The 22,336-nt window shown below is 42.9% G+C and overlaps 1 protein-coding gene across 3 annotated transcripts in view; it reads right to left on the bottom strand.

Annotated features, from left to right (window-relative positions):
* Col14a1 (collagen type XIV alpha 1 chain) overlaps window positions 1–22,336 on the bottom strand; it is a 186,503-nt gene that overhangs the window by 30,512 nt on the left and 133,655 nt on the right. For all 3 annotated transcript variants that reach the window (XM_038343529.1, XM_038343530.1, XM_038343531.1), the window contains exons 37-42: window positions 21,662–21,715; window positions 17,083–17,178; window positions 15,889–15,942; window positions 15,536–15,589; window positions 1,900–1,953; window positions 1,339–1,410 (exon numbers count right to left, since the gene is read on the bottom strand). In XM_038343529.1, the coding sequence (XP_038199457.1) occupies window positions 1,339–1,410; window positions 1,900–1,953; window positions 15,536–15,589; window positions 15,889–15,942; window positions 17,083–17,178; window positions 21,662–21,715 (384 nt within the window). The remainder of the gene's footprint in view (window positions 1–1,338; window positions 1,411–1,899; window positions 1,954–15,535; window positions 15,590–15,888; window positions 15,943–17,082; window positions 17,179–21,661; window positions 21,716–22,336) is intronic.

Here is a 22,336-nt window from a genome sequence, read left to right as displayed (position 1 = left end):
AAGTGACTAAAGATCGTTTCTGAGGATGAGCAAACCGTGATGTAGTTAGGGTTTCTGGGTGTGTCCCAAGTGCGTCTAGGTATGTGTCGTGTGCACCACAGTGTCCTTTCTAATCCACCCCAGTGTTTCTGTTGTGCCTTTTCCCCTATGACAATTGGAAAAGGTTCCCCACCTACCCCACATGTCCAAGTCGAATCCAAGAACTTGTGAGCATGTCACTTTATGAAGTCAGAGGGACTTTACAACGAGAACTTAATTAAGGACTTAGGAATTATCTAGGGAGATTTTACAGACTGGTCCTTAAAGGCAAGGACCTTTCCCACCTATGGAAGAGACAGGACTGTGGAAAATGGTACTGAAAGATGACATGTTACTGGAATTGGAGATGGAAGTGGCCACAAACCAAGGCATGTGGCCAACATGTAGAAGAAGCTAGGAGAAGTTAAGCAACTAGATTCTTCCCAAGAGCCTTCAGAAAGGAAATTCCAGCACCTTGCTCTTAACCCAGTGAGATCAGCAGCAAACTTCCATCCTGTGGAACTACAGGATGATAGCGTTGTCCCGCTCTGAGACACTGAGGTAGCGGGAACTTGTTAGGCAGCAACAGAATTCTAATTCCTACCCGCCTCTGCACCTTTCCGTCACACATCACACCCAGCAGGTTTGCAGCGGGACAGAGTTTTCAACAGTAGAGCTGCTTGAGTTTCCTGGTCACTCCGTTCAGCACAGATGCTGCCAGAATGCTGACGGCTAAGCCTACAGTGAGCGTCTTGCAAGTCAAGTGAAGTGTGGTTCTCGTGGGGGCGACACTGCATCCCTTGGTTCCTGACCCTTTTCCACTGGTCATATTTAAATGCCTGTGAAGAGTCTGTCTGGGCTTGTGAAAAAGGGGAAACAGGTCTACTCTTTGCACTTCCATTTGTGCTGTTTGCTTATGTGTGCATGTGCTTTACTGTGCTTTCTGACTGAATATAAGGTCTGACTGAATATAAAAATATATTCCCATTTGCATTAAAACCTTGATTTCTCCAATTTTATTTTTTTTCCTTCCCGGGAGACAAGCTTGATTGACACTTAGCTGTTTCATCCAACCTTCACGGCTGGTACTGAGTTCACTTGTGCAAACCCAAAACAAGCCACAGGGACACGTTTGAGCACCAGCATGGCTGACTATTCTGGTAGGACCATTTAACCTTACCCATAGCATATGGACAACCTGATCTTAAAACTCTAACCGCTCTCAGTCATGGAATCCTGAATAAGCATCCTTTATATAATGTTTGGGCATATAAACAACGACAGGACATATATCCTGACCCGCTACCATAAAGTACTCACAGGCGGCCCCGAGGCTCCTTGTGGTCCCATGCTCCCTGTGATCCCTGGGACACCAGGGGCTCCAGGAATGCCCTAAAATAGAAGTAAGAAATGGGACAGATGAAGATTCGTATATAAGACGGATCATAGCCAGCTTTCAAACAGGGATAACAACGCATGCCCCAACAGCTTCCCTTTCCCCCCAGTGTTTCAGGAGTCGCTCATTCCTGAGCCCAATGACCAAATACAGTTCTTAAGTTTCTGTAGAACTGGTCAGGTGTGGTTCTACTGATTCCGAGTCTTATTTATAGGTAACAACAGCATAAATGCAGATGATCTGACAGAAGATTGGCTCAGTGAATAATCAACGCCTTGGTCACTTTTAAAGGGTGCTTGCTCTAGGTCTATAGCAACAGACAAACTATTGTTAAATAACAGTCCCTTCCTCCCCCCCCAAAAAAAAGGCAGCAGGAAAGCATGGCGGAAGCAGAAGATTTCTACAAAACAAACAAACAAACAAACAAACAACAAAAAAGATGCTTTAAAGCAGAATGTATTGCAGAAGTTTTTAGAAATACTCACAATTGGCCCAGGTGGCCCTGGAGGACCAGAAGAACCATCCTTTCCAGGAAATCCCTGAGGAAAAGAAACGGTGTGTCACCCAAGTGGTTGCTAGATGGCTTTCAGAAGAGACTCGTCAAGTTCCTTTCAACATCTGAGGGACCAGTCCTGCCACCTGCTCTGGACTACCACGGATGTGTTGCTGTTCAGTTCCTGTGGGACTTGTTCTTGGAAAGTGGTTTGTGTCTGTTGGCTCCAATAAGTGGCCCAAGTGCGAGGATTGTAGGTGTGAGAAATGCCACTTACAAACTTAAATAGGAACTTATTTTCAGAAAGTTTATTAAACTAAACATGACAAATAAATAAGTTCAATTCTTTTAAATTAATATCCAGACCAAAAAAAAAGTGGATTCTAGTCTTTCAAGACCTACAAGTCTTGGGTAAGGAGTATGCCCTCTAGGATGTCTATATTGCAATAAAGGAAGTGCAATTATCTGCAATACATAGCTCTTGAGATGCAGATTGGAGGAGAATGTGGGTGGGGTGGCCAGCTGTGGTGACAGGTTTGATCTGGGAAAGTTTCACTGAGTGTCTACTGTAGTGGGTCACCACTGGGTACATACTTGCTTCCCATTCCATTTCTTAAGAGTATAAAACAAACAAAAACCTAAAACAGTCCTCCCCGACCCCCCCAAAAACCAAATGATGTCCCTTAGAAACTCCTCTCTCCAAGACATTGGATAAGTGTATATGTGCTATTTTTATGAGTGTAAAAGACAGCCGGGCGGTGGTGGCACATGCCTTTAATCCCAGCACTCAGGAGGCAGAGGCAGGCAGACCTCTGTGAGTTCAAGGCCAGCCTGGTTTACAAGAGCTATTTCCAGGACAGGCTCCAAAGCTACACAGAGAAACCCTATCTCGAAAAACCAAAAATAAATATATATATATACAATTAACAGTTGGGATGGATTACTCTTAGCACAGTTGTGAATGCCGGCCTTTCTGATGCAGTTGGCATGAAAGGGAATCTTCAATCTAAATGTTATAAGTTCATAAAAATTTTCACAATACCACCTCCTACTTCAGGGACAAATAAACTTCTCACCATGAGATTTCATACAGGAACCCTCTGTCCCAGCCCAAGCCACCTTGACTAGCGAGTGTCCCTGCTACATCTCTCCACTCCGTTTCTGACAATTCCCCCAACTTCTGCAGGAGGCCGTTCTTCCCCTCTCCTAGCTCACAAGAAGCAATCTGATCTGCACAAGGAATCTCCGTGGGCATCATCTCCTCCACCTCAAAGTACCAAGAAGGCTGTGAACGGGTGTGAGGAGGGACAGTCCGGACAGCCACAGAGAGATGGCACAGACTCGGTGTGTAGGAGAACGCTAGGCAAGCCAGGCCCTTTCATCCTGTTCTCAGCCCTTACGATGCCAACGAGGCTTAGCACAAAAGGCCGCCAGGGGGGTTGAACCTCACCTCTATTTCAGGTTTCCCTTTTTTGCCTGGCACATTGCTTGGCTTTATTTTGCAGCCTCCTCAAAATCTAGTTGGAGCCCATGCCTGAGTACTGGCCAGGACAGAGGGCCCGTTCCAGCCCTGGATCACGGACAGTTCCTGTGAGGGATCCTCTGCTTTCTAGTCCCCTCCTGCAGCAACTTTAGAGACGGAAGAGTTCTCCAAGGCATAAAGACAGCGGAAAGATTACAGGAGACAGAGGCTCCTTCGCTCTTTCACCCCGCCCCCTTGCTGGTTGCTCTGAGTTGTGGAGAAGAAATAGCCACGATTTGACTTGATTTTATTGCGCTGCATTATATAAAGCCGCTTATATGTTAGGGTCATTATGGCCATTATCCGAGACTGATACATATGGTATTGCTGTTGTCATTTTATAATATTTCTGGGTTTTCACTTTAGTCAGCATTATTAGAGTTAGAACCCGGCATGACGGTACGCAGCTGTAATCTCAACACTTAGGGCAGGGTCTGGGACATGACGAGTTTGAGGCTAGTCTGGGCTATATGGTGAGGCTTTGTCTTGGGGGAAAGGTCTGAGAGAGCTCTAAGGGTAAGTCCTGACACAGACTGTTACACACATACACACACGCACCTGTATGCACACCTTCCTTGGATCTGTTAATCAAACAACAAAAACTCATTTTGCTATAAGGGTGGCAAATAACTTATTTTAGCAGCACGTGATGACGGTTCGGGAGACTGAGGCAGGACGATTGTAGGAAAGTTTGAAACCAGTCTTGGATGCAGAGTAAGATCAAGAAAGCCCAATGAGGTTTTGTGGCAAACGAATTATCGTAAATGGAATTTAAACGCAGCATTTCCTGGGGAAAGGACATACATAAACCAGAATATGTGACAGGCAGGACCTCACAGCCCAACAACCCCATTTCATAAGTGAGAAAAGCTGAATGTAAGAAAGGACAGAAAAATCTTCATGTAAAAATGTTTTAATTTTTAAAAAAAATTATTTATGTGAATGCTTGTGCTTGTGTGTGTGTGTGTGTGTGTGTGTGTGTGCATGTGCGCATGCGTGTGTGCGCTACCTGTGTGGAGGCACTCTTGGAGGGAAAGAGGAGGACACCAGACCTCCTGGAGCTGGAGTTACAGCATGGCTGGGGGAAGGGCTTATGAAGTCCACCCTTTGCTGAAATGGCTGCCTGAGATGGGAAGAGAGTACATTTCCTCAGGGATGTAACCCGCAGAGGCTACCCATACCCCTGTAGGTGGTCCCACACCATTCACAAAAAGCAACAGCAAGTTGCCCAGTGGGGGGAGGAGCTGAAAATAGAGTGCACAAGTGGAGGGGGTGAAGGGGAGAGATTTGACCAAAACACATTGCATTGATGTATGAAATTCTCAATCAAAGGTAAAATGTGAAAGAAAATTTAACATTTTCATATAACCAAGGTGGACTCTCAGCACATAAAAAAAACATTTTTGAAAGGATTCCTCTTGGTTCCTGCCTTCAAGGTCTTCTAGTGCCCGACAAGGAGAAGCAGCCTGGGTCAGGACGGCCCCCTTGCAGCAAGCTCCTTCCCTGCCTCAGCTCTCACAGTGCCCAGAAGAGCTCTAATTCAGAGACGGGCTTATTCAAAAGGAGAGTGGAGCCATGACATATTTTCTAAGAGGAGAATAGCATAAAACTGCATTATTCCTCAGAAGACTGGCAGGAAATAATGCATTTACACCCTGTTCCTCGCCACAGGGGGAGGAGTGTGAAAAGGGAGCAGTCTGTCTGGGCTCTGCCCTTAGCTGACACAAGCTAGCATTCGCCTGATTTATAGTCACAATAGGCTCAGCTGGGAGCTAGCCCAGGGAAACGCGGTTTTTACTTGAGAGCTCAGTTGGGTTCACAGTGAGAAAGATGTTTGTTAGTTCCGCGTTCTAAGCCTAGGCAACGTGTTCAGGTGCTGACAGCTGATTCCTGCATTGAAGGCAGAATGTATGTGCTACACAGCTGATATTCCTAATTCCCATCTGCTGCACAAAACAGCCATTGGTAAAAGCTTCCAGAAGTACTCCACTCATGTTCAACAAGGAAGTGTAGGTTGGAGTTACACCGAGTCTGGCTATGGGAGAGAAGGAAATGCTGGTGCCATTCCTTCACGGTACTTTTCATGGTTCTCACGGGGCTGGGGGTTAACCCAGGGCTTTGCACACACCAAGCAAGCACTCCGTGGCTGAGCCGCATGCCCAGCCGTTCCTATTATTCTCAGACACACTCATCTAACTTGACTCATCTAACTTCGGAAGCCGAAATTCCATTGCACTAGCTCTTGGGGGCAGTTTCTTAGAAGCAGACCTACATCTCTGGATGACTGATTTCTTCCTGAATCGATCTTGGAGAAAAATCTGAAAGGCAGGGCAAGGAGGGATGGAGGATAAGGAAGCCAGGTATAAAAGTAGCCATCTCAAGTCTGGTCTGTCCGAGCCCATGGAGGAGCACTGGCGTGTGAATTACACATAGGAGTCAGCTCAGGCTAAGATTTTACATACCCATATAGTTAGCTATGGCCCAGGGGCTGACATGTCATTTCCAAGGATAACTGTCTAGGGAAAGGAAAAGTTTTCGGCAGCTGTGGGATGTAGCACATTTGCCAAAGGAAGCGGATCTGGATACCCGCAGTACCCAATACAGTGGATTTTAAATCTGATCTTAACCATAAGGCCCAGAGGTGATCACAGTGGATTTTTAGTCTGACATTTTCTTTCATGCACTAAAACATTTGAACAAATGAACAACTGAATATTCGTTTTTAAGGCTGCTGTGAGTTTCCTATTTCTATCACCCCCCCCCATTAAATTTTACATATAAAGTGAAAGAATGTTAGCCTTTAACATCATATTAGAAACAAAGTCAAAGGCATTTTTCTCACCCATCTTCTTAATAATCCTAGATAGAAAATAAAAGCTATTCACAACTTTGACTTCACATTTTTTTAAAAAAAATTAGAATCATCACCAGTCAATTTATCTCTACAATAGTTTTGTTTTTGTAAGCTTCTGACTTACCACACATTGAGAAATACTTGCGCGGTTGTAACATGCTAGGCATTCTGTCAGGTTTAGATTGGCAGCACAAAGAATAAGTACAAAGTTTTGTGAACTGTCAGACAATGGAATGTTATCAGCAGCATCGATGCTCACGGGAGTTCCAAGGGGACGTGAGGGGACATGAAGGACAAGCAGCTGACACTGACTGCAGGTATGGGGGTGGTCGTGAACGGGACACAGGGCAGCATTTATAGAAGAGCAAACATCTAGACCAACTGAAGGTGAGTGGTTGATCGGCAGTTATGATTCACCAGACTAGCTTTAATATATATAATTCAGTTTTAATAAAGGAAAGAAAAGGGAACTTACAAATCCAAGGTTCCAGCGAGGAGCGCAGGAAAACAAAGAGCAGGCGGGCCACAGGCCCGCAAGATTTTATAAGTCAATATTAGCCTAAGGGGGACACGCCTTTAGCCGAGGGGGACACGCCTTACAACACAAGGTGATTGGCTAGGCTTCCCCTTCGACCATCGATCTCAAAATAGTTGGACCTTGCTGCGGTTTGAATTATTTTGTCCCCAAAACGCATGTCTTAGAAACCAAAATTCCCTTTGCATCTCTATTGAGAGATAGGCCCTATAAGGGGCAGTTAGGTCATGGGGTTCTGACCCTGTGGATGATAAACACGGTCGTGAAGGAAATGATCTTGTTAGAACAATGAGTCACTCTCACTCTTGTTCACGACTGTGAACGTGGCTTCTGTCATGTTATGCCTCAGGCAATGTGACCTCACACAGTGTGGCCTAGATCTTGGACTTCCAAGCCTTGAGATCCATGACCCCATTAATCTACTTTTACAAATCATCTGGCCTTAAATGTTCTGCTACAGCGCCTTCAACATCAACAGATGCGCTCAGCTGTCATTTTCCTCTCCAGGTACCCCAGTATTCCCTGATACAACCCGCTAGGAGAAAAATCTGTTACCTCTTTCTTATTAGGGCAAAGATCAGGTCCCCTTTCTCCCGCTCTATCTCAGGAAAGCAACAAGCCCGGTGAAATAAAACTTTTGGAAAATGTGGGTACTTTATAAGATGCATTTTTTAAAAAGTGCATGAAGTCAGCCAACCGTAAACAGACATGTTTGTTGACATGGCTTCAAACATTTTTTTGCCTTTTTGATATTCCTACCTTAAAATACTAATATATCCCCATGGCCCACATTAAAATAATTCTTGCTATTAAAAACTTAAAAGGATTTTTATAATTTGCTTTGGAAATATTTGGCTATGAACAAATTACTAAGCTATGATTGGCTTTGATTTACCAGCAACAAAAAAATCTAATTTACAATTTGCTTTCATCATAACTAATATTCCAATGAACATTAAATGTGCTTCTACATAAAAACTGCAGGCAGCATCATTGGATATTTACTAATTTCCATTTATACTTTTCTTTTGCATACATTAGAGCAAATGTAGATGTCTAATATATTTATAGTTTCTAGGCCAGAGCCTGCAGCATGTGTAGGATGAAACCCACCTACCCACAGCTACACTTGAAACTGATGTTAAAGTCAGAAGCCAGGTGTATGTGTTTACGAACCACTCAGCAACATCTTACAGAACTACTGACTCACTAGTGAGGCTTGCATACCATTTCCGAAGCCTGCAATGGCAGATCATGGGCGTAAGCTGTAAGATTCTGAAATAGGGCTGATTGTGAAGGTCTCTTGATTGCTGGAGTAGGCTCTGTGGGCCGCCTGGATTCACTGAGTTGTCAAGAAGCGAGGGCTAGACCATCCTATGATGCATGATTTCAATCCTGTGGTCTGGTTCTGGACTGCCAAGACTAGTATGGTAGCTGGCCTCTAGAAATAAGGCTGCTACTTATTGTAAAGGATTACTAGTAACTACCAGACAAAAAGGCCAAGCAGCCCAAAGCTACAAGCTATGCAAACACTGGCTTGGGACAGAGATTAAAAACCAGTCCTTATACATTGTACCATGCTAGGTCTCATTGGAGAACTTGCAGCAACACAAAATACATTAAAACTATGTGTGTTATGCATAGTGTATGCGTGCACATTGATAAATATGCATATATGCACCATTTAATATGCTATTTAATGCAATGTAGAAGAATATAATTGTATAGATTTTTAATATCTCATACTTATAACTTCAGATAATTAAAAAATAGCACATCAGCAATATTGTGCCAAAGAACTGAATTGGGCATACAATAGACCTTTTATAAGAGACTATTCAGTGATTCTAAAGCTTAGATAGGTATAGAATCATTAGACTTTCTAAGTCTAAACATTGCTACGTTTTGTCTAAAGGGCTTTCTGCACCTGAATATCTGAGGTTAAAACACTGGATCTGTGCATTAAACAAAACAAACATCACCTGATGACGGAGGTACTAGATCGGTTGGTTTACAACAATTTAAACATCTGGCCCTTCCCTGAATGACAACATTCCAAGAGGAAGGCAAAGTCAATAGTCAAGAATGGGTTTCATCAGAGCCCCTAAGAGCAGGAGGCTAAAGACCCCCCCCCCAAAGCTCCTCCCTCTCAAATGTGCACAGATGAACCGTTATCCAAGTAAAAGGCTAAGAGGCTAGAACCACGGCTTTATAAATGATCAATTCCTGCCTTATTAAGTGAAATTGGATTCCAAAGTACAAGGTGTGACATCTTCGTTGTTAGAGTTCTGTTACTTAAATGTCTTCTTGGAAGATCTTCTCAGCCACAAAACTTCACAGTAATCCTTACATTCAGAATTTTATGGAATAAGAAGGCACACTGCTGGACCCAAAGAAATGAGCTGAACTCCTGGCTCCTGCACCACCTACTTCTGACCACTGTGTAGTTCCTCCCACTTTCAGACCTTCAGGTTCTGCCTAGAGCAATGGGGGTGCCATTGCCTAGCATTCATAGATCTCCTGGGAGTTAAGGAAGGAAACACCAGACATCTGCATAGATCCCATTCTTGGTGGTGTGGTTTACTGACATTTTAACAAAAATCAACAGCCAAGTCCCAATTGCATAAACTACCCTCACTGTAGTTAACTGCGCAAATGTTTTCCTGAGATTTTATAAAAGTCCTTCTGGAGCTGGACCCACAAAGAAGACGATCCAATCCTTCTGGCTACCAGTTTTGTGGTAATAGCTTACTCTGCCCTTTCTGAGGGAGGAAGATGCCCGGGGGGCTCATTATCATGAACCTAGTATTTCAAAAAGTATTTTTTTAGATGACTCGTTCATCACTGCCTACTATTCATGACAGGAATGAAATTCATCCAAAGAGTTGACTCAAGCGCATTTTAAGTCCAACTCATTTTTGATGAAACAGAACATTCCACACAATATGGTCTTTGTGTATCTCAAAGCCACAAAATGAAGAAGCATGCTTCAAGGGTCCTTTCCAGGCAGAATGAAAATTAAAAAAAAAAAAAACCCTTACACTTTCTTTACTTTTTGTATTTCTTTACCATCTTCTAAGACATCTTAATTTACATGGGCATTAGAAAAAGTTCTGACCCATTAGGCTGACCTCAAAAACAGTGGATGCCAATAATATTGTCTTAAGATCATATCAATAGAAATGCTTCATATGAATGAATCTCCACAACGACTCCATATAGTGCAGGATTATGCTTTGACTGACAGGTGCTGAAGGTGAGTCTTGGCAACATGAAGTATCTGGGCCCACACCATACAGCCCTAGATTTAAACCTGGTTAGCATTGAAGGTGTGTACCCATCCGCACAGAGCTTTTCATCCACATGCAAGTTCAACAGGGTCCAGGGGCAGAACACACTCTGCAACCGTTCATCCTTTATAGATACAGAAGGCCAGCTATTGCTGAACCCTGAGGGGAAGGGGAGCAGAGCAGAAAGAAGGACCCCAACACAGATGTGCCCTGAATTAAAAAACAAACACACCCTGCACATTGAGGAACTGCTCCCCAACAGGTAAAAATATGTTTCCTCCTCATTAGTATACGTTCTTTCTCTCAGGTTTTGGTAAAGACAAGTTGGAAGATAGGAATAATTCCAAAATTTTTATTTAGGTGTTGGCCAGAAAATTGGACTTTGGAGGAACTGGAACTCAGAAGTAAGAAAGAGGCTGTCTTTCATTTTTCTTTTCTCTGTGCTATTTTTAATTCTTTCACGACCTAGCTATCCAATCTGTCATCTACTTATCTATCTCGCATTTAGTAATAATCTATCTCTCTCCTTAGGTCTATCTTTATCATCTGTCTCTCTATCTTTATTCTCTATCAACTATCTTCCTATATTTATATAATTTTCTCTCTAATATATTATATTTTATTTCTATAATTGATCTCTCTTCCTCTTTCTACTCCTGTATTTATCTGGCCCTATTCTCTATCTATCTATCTATCTATCTATCTATCTATCTATCTATCTATCTACTTACCTAGCTGCCTTACATCTGTCTTCTATCTGATTTCCCTAAGGACCATCTGAATGTGTAGGATGGAGACTGAGAAAGCTACCACACACCAAGAAGAGCTTGAAGATCACTTGAAAGGCCCTGTACTCAGACACCAAGAAAAGAAGCAGGCAGGCGGAGGGAAGATGGGTGAGGGTCCAAGATTTATAGGAAAAAGAAGGAAAGGATCAGAATGTTTTAATTGGAATGGCTCAGAGTAAAACCTGGATGCCTGAGCGCATTAGCTGCAAGTTTAAGTTTGCACCGTCACCTTCAACAAGCTAGTCCGTTGGCTTCCGCGGCCCGGGCGGAAACTTACTCCGGGAAGTCTAGCTAGACTTGCTTATGGCTTCAGGCCCAGAGTTGAATAAGACTTGTCTCCAAGAGTCCAAGATTCCCCTTGGGAAAAGCCAGAATAAGCTGGAAAGAGGGGAAGAGGTTATATTTTCTCTTTTTTATTCTTTCTTAAGACCTTCTCCCCTCTCAGTAAATTCAGAGGCAATGTTGGCACCAGAGTCATAAAAGAGGTCTCTCTTTTCCTAAGCTAACAACCAGGTGATGGTGTGAGGCTTGGCCCATAAGATAAGAACTTCTAAACGGGACTGTTCACTCTCGGCAGAGTGCCGTGATAACAGCTATTGTTGATAGCATCCTACAGCAGAACAGGGAGAATCAGGAAGTGTCTGTGCTCAGTATTCTTTAAGTAGCCCCATATCTACCAATGCCCAGCCAGTCAGACCTGGTGCTCCATGTATCCTGAGAGCGTTCTCAACCTATGTCTGTCTACTTCTTTCCAAACTGGTACCCGCAAAGTCGTTCCTCAGACCTTTAGCACCCTTGAGCCTTCAGATCACCTGACTAAATAGATCAGGGTCCCCCAAGTGACTCCGCTTTAACCAATCCTTCTTCCTGCCTCCTCTGCTGCCTCTGAAAGACTCATTGTTTTCTGTGCCCAGGAGAGGAAGCATGTGAGCCTGCCATGCCTTTCCCTTCTATAGGTGGTCTGCAGATTGCTCTCTTTAGCGACTAAAAGTATTCCTGCTTTTATAATCTTCTCTGCAGAGGATGACGGGGAAACTCTCTTCAAGCTCAGGGGAGGGGGTGGGGGTGGCGTGGTGCAGGCACTCAGATAAGACACGGCTGAGGGAGAAAATGTGTCTTGTTCTTCCTTCATGCAGAGCTGTTACATCATAGTTCCACGGCCCTGCAATTTTATTTCATGTGAATGGTATCTCCTTAATTTTATGCCAGGTGGCAGTCTTCAAATAACTTTCCTAAGGTAATAGTCACCGGATCCACACAACCTTCTTTAAAAGACGTGTGGTTCCATACTGAATGAGTTTCCCTCACAATCAGATTTTAAAAAGAACTCCATTCCCATCCCAGAGGATTTCATAATCAGCATCAGACACAGCCTCAAAACTTGATTTCCAAATAGAGGAAGAGGGGAAAACAAAAGCCAAGAGTGGATAGCTTATCACTTTGTGATAGCGCTAAACTTTTACTACTAAAGTTGAACACATGAAAATACAAAAATTTTAAAAGTCTGATTTTAAACATGGATTTTAGGAGAAATAAACCAAAGGACTAAAACCAAAGCACTCAAACACTAACCTAACAGGTTTGGTTCTGAGCTCTTCGCCAAGACTGGGCTCTACGCATAGATAAATCAAATAAACTCGCTCAACCAAATCTTCAGACTTGCTGTTTCCAGGGCCTCAGGAATCATGAAGGAATCTAGCTGTGTAACCACACAGAATCTTAGCCTATGTGCCCGGCCAAAACATATAAATATTTCTGGCCACTCCTCCCACATGCACAGGAACCCTACATAAATCTAACTCTGAGAGAAGGCCTTCCTCAGATGCGCTAGCCTAAACATGCTCTATTGCCCGGTCCATTTGGTAAACAGAGACTGCACTGAGATTCTATATAAGTGTCAGTATGCTGTTAAAGGGGGGTTAAGAAGAGATTTCAAATACCATATCTCTATACCCATAAAAAAAGATGAATTTCTTCTTTTTTTCAATACTGGAAATTGAAACTAGGGCTCCATGCATACTAGCCAAGGACTCAACCACTGAAATGTATTTTAATTCTCCATTTTGAGAGAAGGAGTCACTAAGTTGTCCAGATTGACCTTGAGCTCACACTGTGGCATAGCCCAAGATGGCCTTTGACTTGCAATCCTCCTGTCTCAGCCTCCTAGGATTGCAAGCCTGTTTCCCCATTTTCATATACTTGAGCAGATGGGTGAGAGGAAGCTACAGTCAGGCCTGACAGAGTAGAGAAGTCAGCATTCTAATAAGTGTTAGCCTCCTAAAGTCTATCGGCTCCCAGGGAATGCCATGCCTGTTGATCTTTATTGAAGAAAACGCAAGTGCTTGGCGCTCCCTCTAATTCGGAGATTAGAGAAATGGAGGGTTCCTCCCAAGTCCAAACCAGTGATCATTTAGGGAGACAAACCCCGAAGGGATACACGCTTAGGTCATAAGACATGAAGCAGTCAAGCTGGTACAGACTTAGTTGCTCCCTCCCTATTGTCTAGCTTTCATGGTGCTAGAAGGTGCCGTGTAGGCTGTAGGGAAGAAAAGTCATCAACACTCCGATCCAGCTGTGAACTCTGCAAGCTACAATAAAGACTGGCCTGACAAAATACACCACCCATTGGGGCTGGAGAGATGGCTCAGAGGTTAAGAGCATTGCCTGCTCTTCCAAAGGTCCTGAGTTCAATTCCCAGCAACCACATGGTGGCTCACAACCATCTGTAATGGGGTCTGGTGCCCTCTTCTGGCGTGCAGGCATACAGACAGAATATTGCATACATAATAAATAAATAAATAAATAAATATTTAAAAAAAAATACACCACCCATGCATGTGATGGCAAGCATGAATGTTACTAGGGTAACCAACTATTTCCTGTTTGGATTTAAGCCCACGCGACAGGATGGAACTCAGGCCTGCTATTGTATACCGGACCAAGAACCCATGGCTAGATAGACCATAGACCCTAGGGTAGAACCCACTACTATTATCTTGCTAAGTGGACTCAGTATCAAAGTGTTTTATAAATATATATCTCTATGCCCATAGATTAGTTCGACACATAACGATCATCAGAGAAGTTTCATTTTGCAGTAGATGCCAATGAAGACGGATGAACAAGTGGCCAAAATGCAGAGAGTAAACGATTGTGGTGTCCAGATCTAAACTGAGTATCTTTGTCACACTCCTTCCGCACAAGGCTCAGGGGACATCATGGAAGGGGAGACAGAAAGATTGGGATAGCCCGACAATGGGGAAGACTGTTAGAAAATAATGTTTTCTGGAACGTGCCAGGCCTGTGGGCCACACAACCTCATAGCAGGTTTAGTGCTTAAGACTTACACATTATCAAGCCAGTCAGAATTTCAATGCATTTCGTGGAGGGGCTTACAGAGCCCCACTCCTAGCTGAGGGGCTATTGGGAGTTGATGGGTGCTGGAGAAGAGAAAGTTTTGTTAGGGATGAGGCCTCTGGTAGGCTGCCCATGATCCAGGGAAGGGTCCTGTACCCACGCATATACAGGCCACACTAACTGAACTCAGTAGATTAAAACAAGAGGCTACGAGCATTGGTGTTGAATATCGGGAAGAGCTGAAGGGGTGAAGTGGGAAAATGATATCACCAAAATATATTGTCTACGTATATGAAATTACCAAAGAATAAATAAAAACATGTTTTTAAAAAATCAAATAGCTTTTTTTTTTTCCTCTTAGAAATGCAGTGGATTTTTATTTCCTTCACGTTAAAGTTCAAAGTTTTAGGTAAAAATAAAATCAATGTTTTAAACAATTCAGATTGCATCCCACAATAAACGTGCATACCTGTGCATTGTAGACATGTACATACATGCTGACAGTCGCACACACGGGTTTACGATCTCTAGCCCAACATACCATATTAAAGACACCCCACTGTTTCCACGTTCCTTCTTTATATAAACAGCTCTCCATGTTTGCAATGGTTTTCTTCTCCTCACCCACCTGGCCACCTCTGCCTTTCAATCAGGCAGCAGCCTAAAGGGCACCTCCACGGAGAGTCCTCAGACCCTGCAAGCCTGGCTTGATTTCCCAATCTTCTGTTCTGACAGGTCCCTGAGCCCATTGTACCACGTGACACAGTTTTAAATTTGAATTTCCCCCCAATAAATTATAACCCTCCAACCCTGCCTTGGTCAAAACTTGTCAACAAAACAAATGTATTTCAACTTATGCCTCGCTTGGTGATTTTTGTACTTATTTTGCTGCTGTCTGTTTGAGCCAGTGAAAAGAAGAGATAACTAAAATATACTAAGCCAATGGGAATTCCTTTATAAGCCATACTACTTTTCTTTTAGGTCTGTACTTTAAGGATTTAAAACAAAAACAAAAAAACCCTAGAAAAATCTACTAAGTCAATAGATGCAATTTAGTGCAAATAAGAATCAGACTTGGGAGCATTCAGAATGGGACACTGCCAACTGGGGTAAGTTTGATGAAAGAAATGGACATAGAAGATGTGGCTGAACGGAAATAGACACAAAATAGACAGAAAGGAGACTGACGAAAGGAAATTCGCAGACCCCGACTCAGCGGCTGCAGCAAAGTGACCAGGCACGAAATCTGCCTTGCCACAACCAATATTTCACAAGTTCTTACCCTCTGGCCTGGTGAGCCATCACGTCCTGGTGAACCCACACCTCCAGGGACACCCTAGGGAGATCAAGAACAGAAAAGAGTCAGAGTTGTAGAAACAGCTGCCTGCTTCCCTGGGACAGACCAGGGCCTCCACACAAAGCCATTGTCACAGTGGGAACCCCCTTGTGACACAAAACTGAGACCCAGAAGCTCCTACTGAGAAATCAGTGTTCCCAGCCTCAATCATTTTGACTTCCAGACAGGTCAATGAACAATGGCAGATGTCATTAACGGACAGCCCTGACAAGGTCACAGCTGGTGTAAGAAGCTGAAGGCTTTAGTCGTTGGCAAAAGACTAACAGCAAAAATAATACCTGTGGACCAGGAAGGCCAGCATCTCCTTTATCTCCTTTGTCACCGGGCATACCCTGAGTGTCCAAAAGTTCAGAGTCAGATTCACAGACATAAGTCCTCAGTCCCTCCGCCCACCCACCCCCTGTTATTCTCAACAGTAAACTGCCTTGGCAATAACACCCACAGGTCATATTTCACTTCTTACATACGCTAAGCCATCATGTAAACATTCCTACAGAACTGAATGTGCACGTCCAAGAACAATTCCAACGCACCATGTGCAGCCCCAGATGGCCAAGCTGATAATGCTAACACATGCGGGGGAGAGAGCTCTTCAATATTTAAATGTTATACGTAGTTCACGATTTAACGATCACATATATTTCTGTGAGTTAAATTTCTTTTCAAAGATACCAAATATTTTAGAATAGCCATTTAATGCCTACAACTAAAATGCTAAAATTCACTCAGTGAACTAGATTCTCGTGGCAGTAGCAACAAGAAAGTATATGATGCCTTTGATTATTCTGTGTGCACAATGGCTGCACTTTAATAGTAAATTGGCATAAAAGCTGTTACTTTCTAGATGTTAAAAGTTCAGTCAAAGGGAGGGGAGGTAGATCAGTGGGTAAAGTGCATGAGGACTTTGATCCTCGGGGGTCCATATTAAAAACAAAAATCTGACCATGATAGCATATGCTTGCAATCCCAACACTAGGGTGGGGCACTGGAGACAGGTGGGTCCCTGGGCCTTCCTGGACAGGGTAGCCTAGACTATTCATCATGTTTTAGGCCAATGAAGGCAATGCTTTGTAGGTGACTCCTGAGGGTGACACCAAGGCTGACTCTTGCCTCTTCTTGCATACATGCACACATGCACCCGCATCCCATGTGCACAGTGCATGCACACGCAGATGTGCACACACACACACAAACAACAACTGCACAAAGGAATCTCGATGAACAAGCAAAGGCTGCCCTTGTTGACCCTGCCATCCTCCTCAGGTGTGACTATGCTTACTCCCTAGCCATGTACCTGTTTGTTAAAAGACCCCCATCACTGAGTAAACAATGGATTGTGGGCTGAGTTAATGTATGGTCAGTCAGTCATGATTTTCTCAGGGACTGAGACCCATTGGCACAACACAGAATATAAAAGCTCATTCTACATGCAAAACAGATAACAATAAAACCCTTCTGTGCACACAACTCACAGGCATGCCTTGAATGGACAGACCACTGGGCCCTTGGGGTCCAGGAGGACCCTGGGGTCCTGCAGGACCTGTTTCCCCTCGAGGGCCCTCTGGTCCCTAGAAGCAAGAGAGAAAAATTATTCCAGAAGTTAGAGTCTCTAGTACCTGAAAGACATCTCTGCATACAACACTTATTTCTTATTTCTTATTACAACTACTAAGATATGAAACACTCAGAGGGTTAGCAAGACACCAAGCTTCAAAAGATTTACCTCCCGGGTAAACTGTCATCAGTAAGCTATAAGAATAAATACAGCAGGATTTCATCAGCTATATTAATTTTGTTTCTGCAAATAAGAATGCCGTGCCAGTTATATGAGCAAGTAGTCCCCCACAAATGCCTAACATTTCCCCAAAGAGAAAGCACTGCGGGACCACCCTCCTGGTTCAGGAAGGAATCTAGACAAACAGGCTCCTTAGACATCCTCCCTGCTCTCAGTTCCTGCCCCAGTGAGCCTCAACCTCTCTCTGAGAACTTTATGTCAGGCCCGTTTCCTCCCCCACCTCCCCGCAATACTCCAGGGCAGTTCATCTGCAGCACCAAGTGCCTCTAACCCAAACCATCCTGCCTTTCATCCAGGGTCAGACATCCCTTCCACATCAGTAGCTCCCACTTCGTCCAGTTCCTACTGGGCTTTAAACAACTCAACGAGTAACCTTAGTCTCAGAATATCTATTTATGCTCAATTTCTTCTTCCCTGTTTTGAGCACAGCAAAGGCCATTCCTTGATTAAATTGATCTCCTATGCCTGCATAGCATATTAGTCTAGTGGATATGCTATAGTTGTGCATATTAATGCAATCCTACATGGTACCTCTTCTCACGGGATACCGACCATGCATGTGCCATATAGGAATCGATGGTAAGAACATCTAGATCCTCAAATGTGTGTGTGTGTGTGTGTGTGTGTGTGTGTGTTGAAGACATTCGAAGTCCTTTCTTCTAACTCTTTGAAATAGAAAATATGCTACTGTTACCTATAGACCTTATGTGCAGTGGAATATTAGAAGCTCTTTTCCCTATAACTTACATATTAACCAATTATGCCTCATTCTTCATCCCCACCCCTAAGCCTTGGGTAACCACTATTTCACTCTTAATTTTTTGCAAAATGTTTAGATCCCATACATACATAAAACCATTCATGACTTTCTCTGCCTGGCTTATTTCATAATTATTTCATAATTATCTCTAGGTCCATCCATGTTTTCACAAATGACCAGATTTGACCTGTTCTTACCCACTTGTCTTTTGATGATCAGTTGAGTTTTTTCCACTTTTTAATCTATAGTGAATTCTTTTGCAATAAACCCAACGGTATATATGTTTCTTCAACATACTTATTTCTTTCGTACATATAATTTTGTGTGTATAATTTGTAAATTGCCCCAAATGTAAAATTGCTCAATGTATTACTTGAGTCCAAGAATATGGAAAAAAAAAAAACATCCTAGTGGAATAAACTGTAGTTAAGTCATCAGAACAGACTTAAGTTTCCTTAAGATTTAGTGTATGGGCAAAATCACATGGAAAGGTCCAGAAGAAGCTTGAGGAAACGCGGGGCCGTGTCCCGCCACCCGGCAGCGGCTAGCTTTACACCCGAAATAATTACACGGAAACTGTATTCTTTTAAATACTGCCTGGCCCATAGTTTCAGCCTCTTATTGGCTAATTCTCACATCTTCCTTTAACCCATATTTAGTAATCTGGGTAGCACCACGAGGTGTGGCTTACCAGGAGAGATCTTAACCTGTGTCCATCTCGGAGAGGCGCAGCATGGAGACTCACTATGGAGACTGCCTGAAGCGTCTCCCCAACTCTACTTCCTTGTTCCCACAATTCTGTTCTGTCTGTCTCTTAAAGGGCCAAAGCAGTTTTCTTTATTAATTAACCAATGAAAGAAACATAGACAGATAACTCTCCTCCATCACATGTTCATCGATAAGGTTGCAAAAAGTGTATTGAAAGAGGCTGGAACGATGGTTCGGTGTTTCAGAGCACTGTTTGCTCTTTCAGAGAACTCAAGCTCGGTTCCCAGTATCCACATGGTAGCTCCCAAATGTCTGTAACTCTAGTTCCAGGGGATCTAATGGCTTCTCCTGGTGCCCACAGGCATCAGACATGTACATGGTGCATAAATGTGTATGGAGGCAAAATACGCATACGCAAGCAAATACAATCAAATTAAAATTAAATATTTTTTTAAGCTACACATTGACAGTAGAAACTGATTAAAATTACATGACAATTAGAGTGAAGAGGAAAAAAGCCTGGGACAGAATATGAAAAAGTCAAGAAGTTAGTACCAGAGCAAAGATAGAATGGCAAAGCAGAAACAAATTCCAATAGAGAGCTGGCCAAATGAGTCAACTATTGCCGCGATCTCAAGGGAGATAAACATTAAACAAAAGCCTATGGACCTCATCACATGTGGTGACTTCAGTGAGAACAGCTTCACAGGGCTCGGAGATCAGAGATCACGTGTGATTTGAGAACTGTGCAGGAAATGAGACTGTAGAACATCAGATTATAACTATCCTTATAAGAAGCTTGCAAGGTATGAGGAAGAGGGCAGGAACATTAAAAATGTGATGTGCTTGAGAAGGGGCAACTTACACAGAATGTTTAACGGTAACAGTCTAGTGCTATATCATTCTGTATTGTCGAAGAGTAGGGAAGAAAGTAGGTGGCCCATTTTATTCTTTAAAATAGAAAACAGACTAGAAGAGACCAGTGATCATTGCTTTCCAAACCAAATTCTTATCCATTTGGTGTTAGAAATGAAAAAAGATTACATGTCGGGACTTCTCCTAAATGTCTATGTGTACAAGGTATAGTTTATCTGTCCTCATACTGTCCACAAGGGTGGCTATGTGATTCTCTGTTGTCCAAAATCCACTGCATCACAGTATTGGGTTTTGTTTTGTTTTGTTTTGTTTTTTGTCAAAACTGCCACACAGAAATAACCATACTAGCAACAATCCTGTGTGGGTGGATAATTATTAGAGAAAATGGGCTACCAAATATCAGAATTAATTTTTAGTCATCATTAGAACCATTGTCCACTGAGAATGTTGGAAAATTTATTGAGGTCTTGCTGGGGGAGGCCCTGAGAGGCAGAAACCCACAAGCATAGGAGCTTCTGGGTTCCGCCATGGGTGACCCAGAGAAAGAGCCAGAGAAAGCCTGTTGAGAGGAGGCATTCAACTCTGGCCTTTCTTACAGCATGGTTAGAGATGGAGACAAGTAAGGGCCAGAGAGCCTGTCTCAAAAGATGAAACAGATAAACCACAAAGGATAGGTCCCATAGTCTTTGAATTGGATAATGATTGATTGATTGGCTCCAGCTTTCTTTCATTTATCTCTTTTTCTTGCTCACTTCTTGTCCTACCTTGCATCATCTGGTTCCAATTTTAAAGCCAAACTCTTTTTTAGTGTAATGGTCTCTTCTAGATGAATAAACAGGGTGTAAATCTAATATTTTAAAGCACTAAATCAGTAAGACAGATGGTGTGGAAATTGTGAGAAGCAATGTCACAAGAATGAGAACTGAGTTAGAAAGGGCCTGGGGGGGCTGGAGAGATAGATGGGTCAGTGATTAAGAGCACTGGCTTCTCTTGCAGAGGACCTGGGTTTGATTCCCACTGCTGACATGGTGGCTCACAACCGCCTATAACTCCAGTTCCAAGGGATCTGATGCCTTTTTCTGGACTTGACAGTGACTGCACACAAGTGGTGCACAGACATACATGCAAAACACCCATACACATAAAATAAAATCTTTTAGGAAGGAGAGGCCGTGACTATGATGCCAACAATGGCCAAACCATGGTCCATGACTGTACGTTTTAAATAAGCATCAATCCAGCATAGACTCTCAGGAAATTCATCTCAGAACAGATGTGTAGAATGAATCAGAAAGCCAAGGCACTGGACATAGGAGATCAGTTAAAGATTCTCCAGAATCCAAAGGAAAGAGGATGAGGCCTGAACTCAATTAGTAGCTGGGCTCCTGCCAGTCCTCTGGATGCCTTTGTGCAAAGGAGAAAATTGTGTTTTGATGTGGGCTGGCATGACCTGGTCATTTTGGCTGGCCGATGCAAGACCTGGACCCTCATACTTGGTGGCCTTGGGTACTCAGAATAGAATGCAAAGCTCGCTGTTGGATTAGACATAATGCAAAACCGGAAGAGGAATGCAAAATGTGGGAAATTTTGGAAGGGACAGAGGCAGAACTGTGACTATGTGATTCTGCTTAAGACAAATTTCTGTTACCCATGCAGAGAGCGAAGCATGCACCTGAGAAGGCCCACCTTGCAGACCAAGCCAACCAGAACACGGGCATTCTTGTCTGCCCAAACAATCTTCCATTTGGCTGAGTTGTTAAATACTTGTTTGGGTTTAAAAGCACACATCTGCATTCTAAGTCAAAATTGTTAGCCCCAAGTGTCACAAACACATTGAGATGCTGTCAGTCACAAGGATAAATGAAGTGCCATCTAACTCCAACGTGATGGCTAGTTGAGATAAAGACGTTACCTTTGGACCCTGTTCACCTTGTTGGCCTTTAGGTCCTCGGAGTCCTGGACCACCCTGGCAAACAGATGTTAAGTATTAGCTCAAGAACAAATCTCAAAACAACATACTTTATTCATCTTTCTTCATAATATGGGATTAGGTCATGGCTATTTTATATGAAGCCCACACATTGTGTACCAGTAAATGTGCATCACGATCTTCAACTGGAAACTCCCCACCCAGTTCTGCTCCTTCCTGTAGATCATTTCAGAGCCTCCGCAAACCTTGGCTGCCACATCCTTTTAAGCCTTAAAAATTCTTATATGACTTGCTTATTTAGAGCTTTATATAATGCTACTTTTGCTCACATATAAAAGAATAAAATATTCAGTTGGCATGGAATTATGTGTATTATATACCATAACTTCATAAAAAAATCAATGAAAAATCAACAATTCAGCTTCATCTATTTATACAGAACTAAAAACACTTTAGTGTTTCTGAAATCACAATCATTTGTATTTCTTCCCAATATGTTCTGACATGTTGATGTACTATTATAGTGGCAATTTCATTTATTAGACATATCTATTTACACAGCAGACATGTGAATATGTTCATGTTTGTAAACACACATCTAAAGACAGTGCATGTATCCTCTGAATATTTTAATTGGCTAACACATTTAAATAAATA

Source organism: Arvicola amphibius, chromosome 9, assembly GCF_903992535.2.
Source record: "Arvicola amphibius chromosome 9, mArvAmp1.2, whole genome shotgun sequence".
Classification (NCBI taxonomy): domain Eukaryota; kingdom Metazoa; phylum Chordata; class Mammalia; order Rodentia; family Cricetidae; genus Arvicola; species Arvicola amphibius.
The sequence above is the reverse complement of the archived record's forward strand: the minus strand, read 5'-3'. Positions and strand labels throughout refer to the sequence as shown.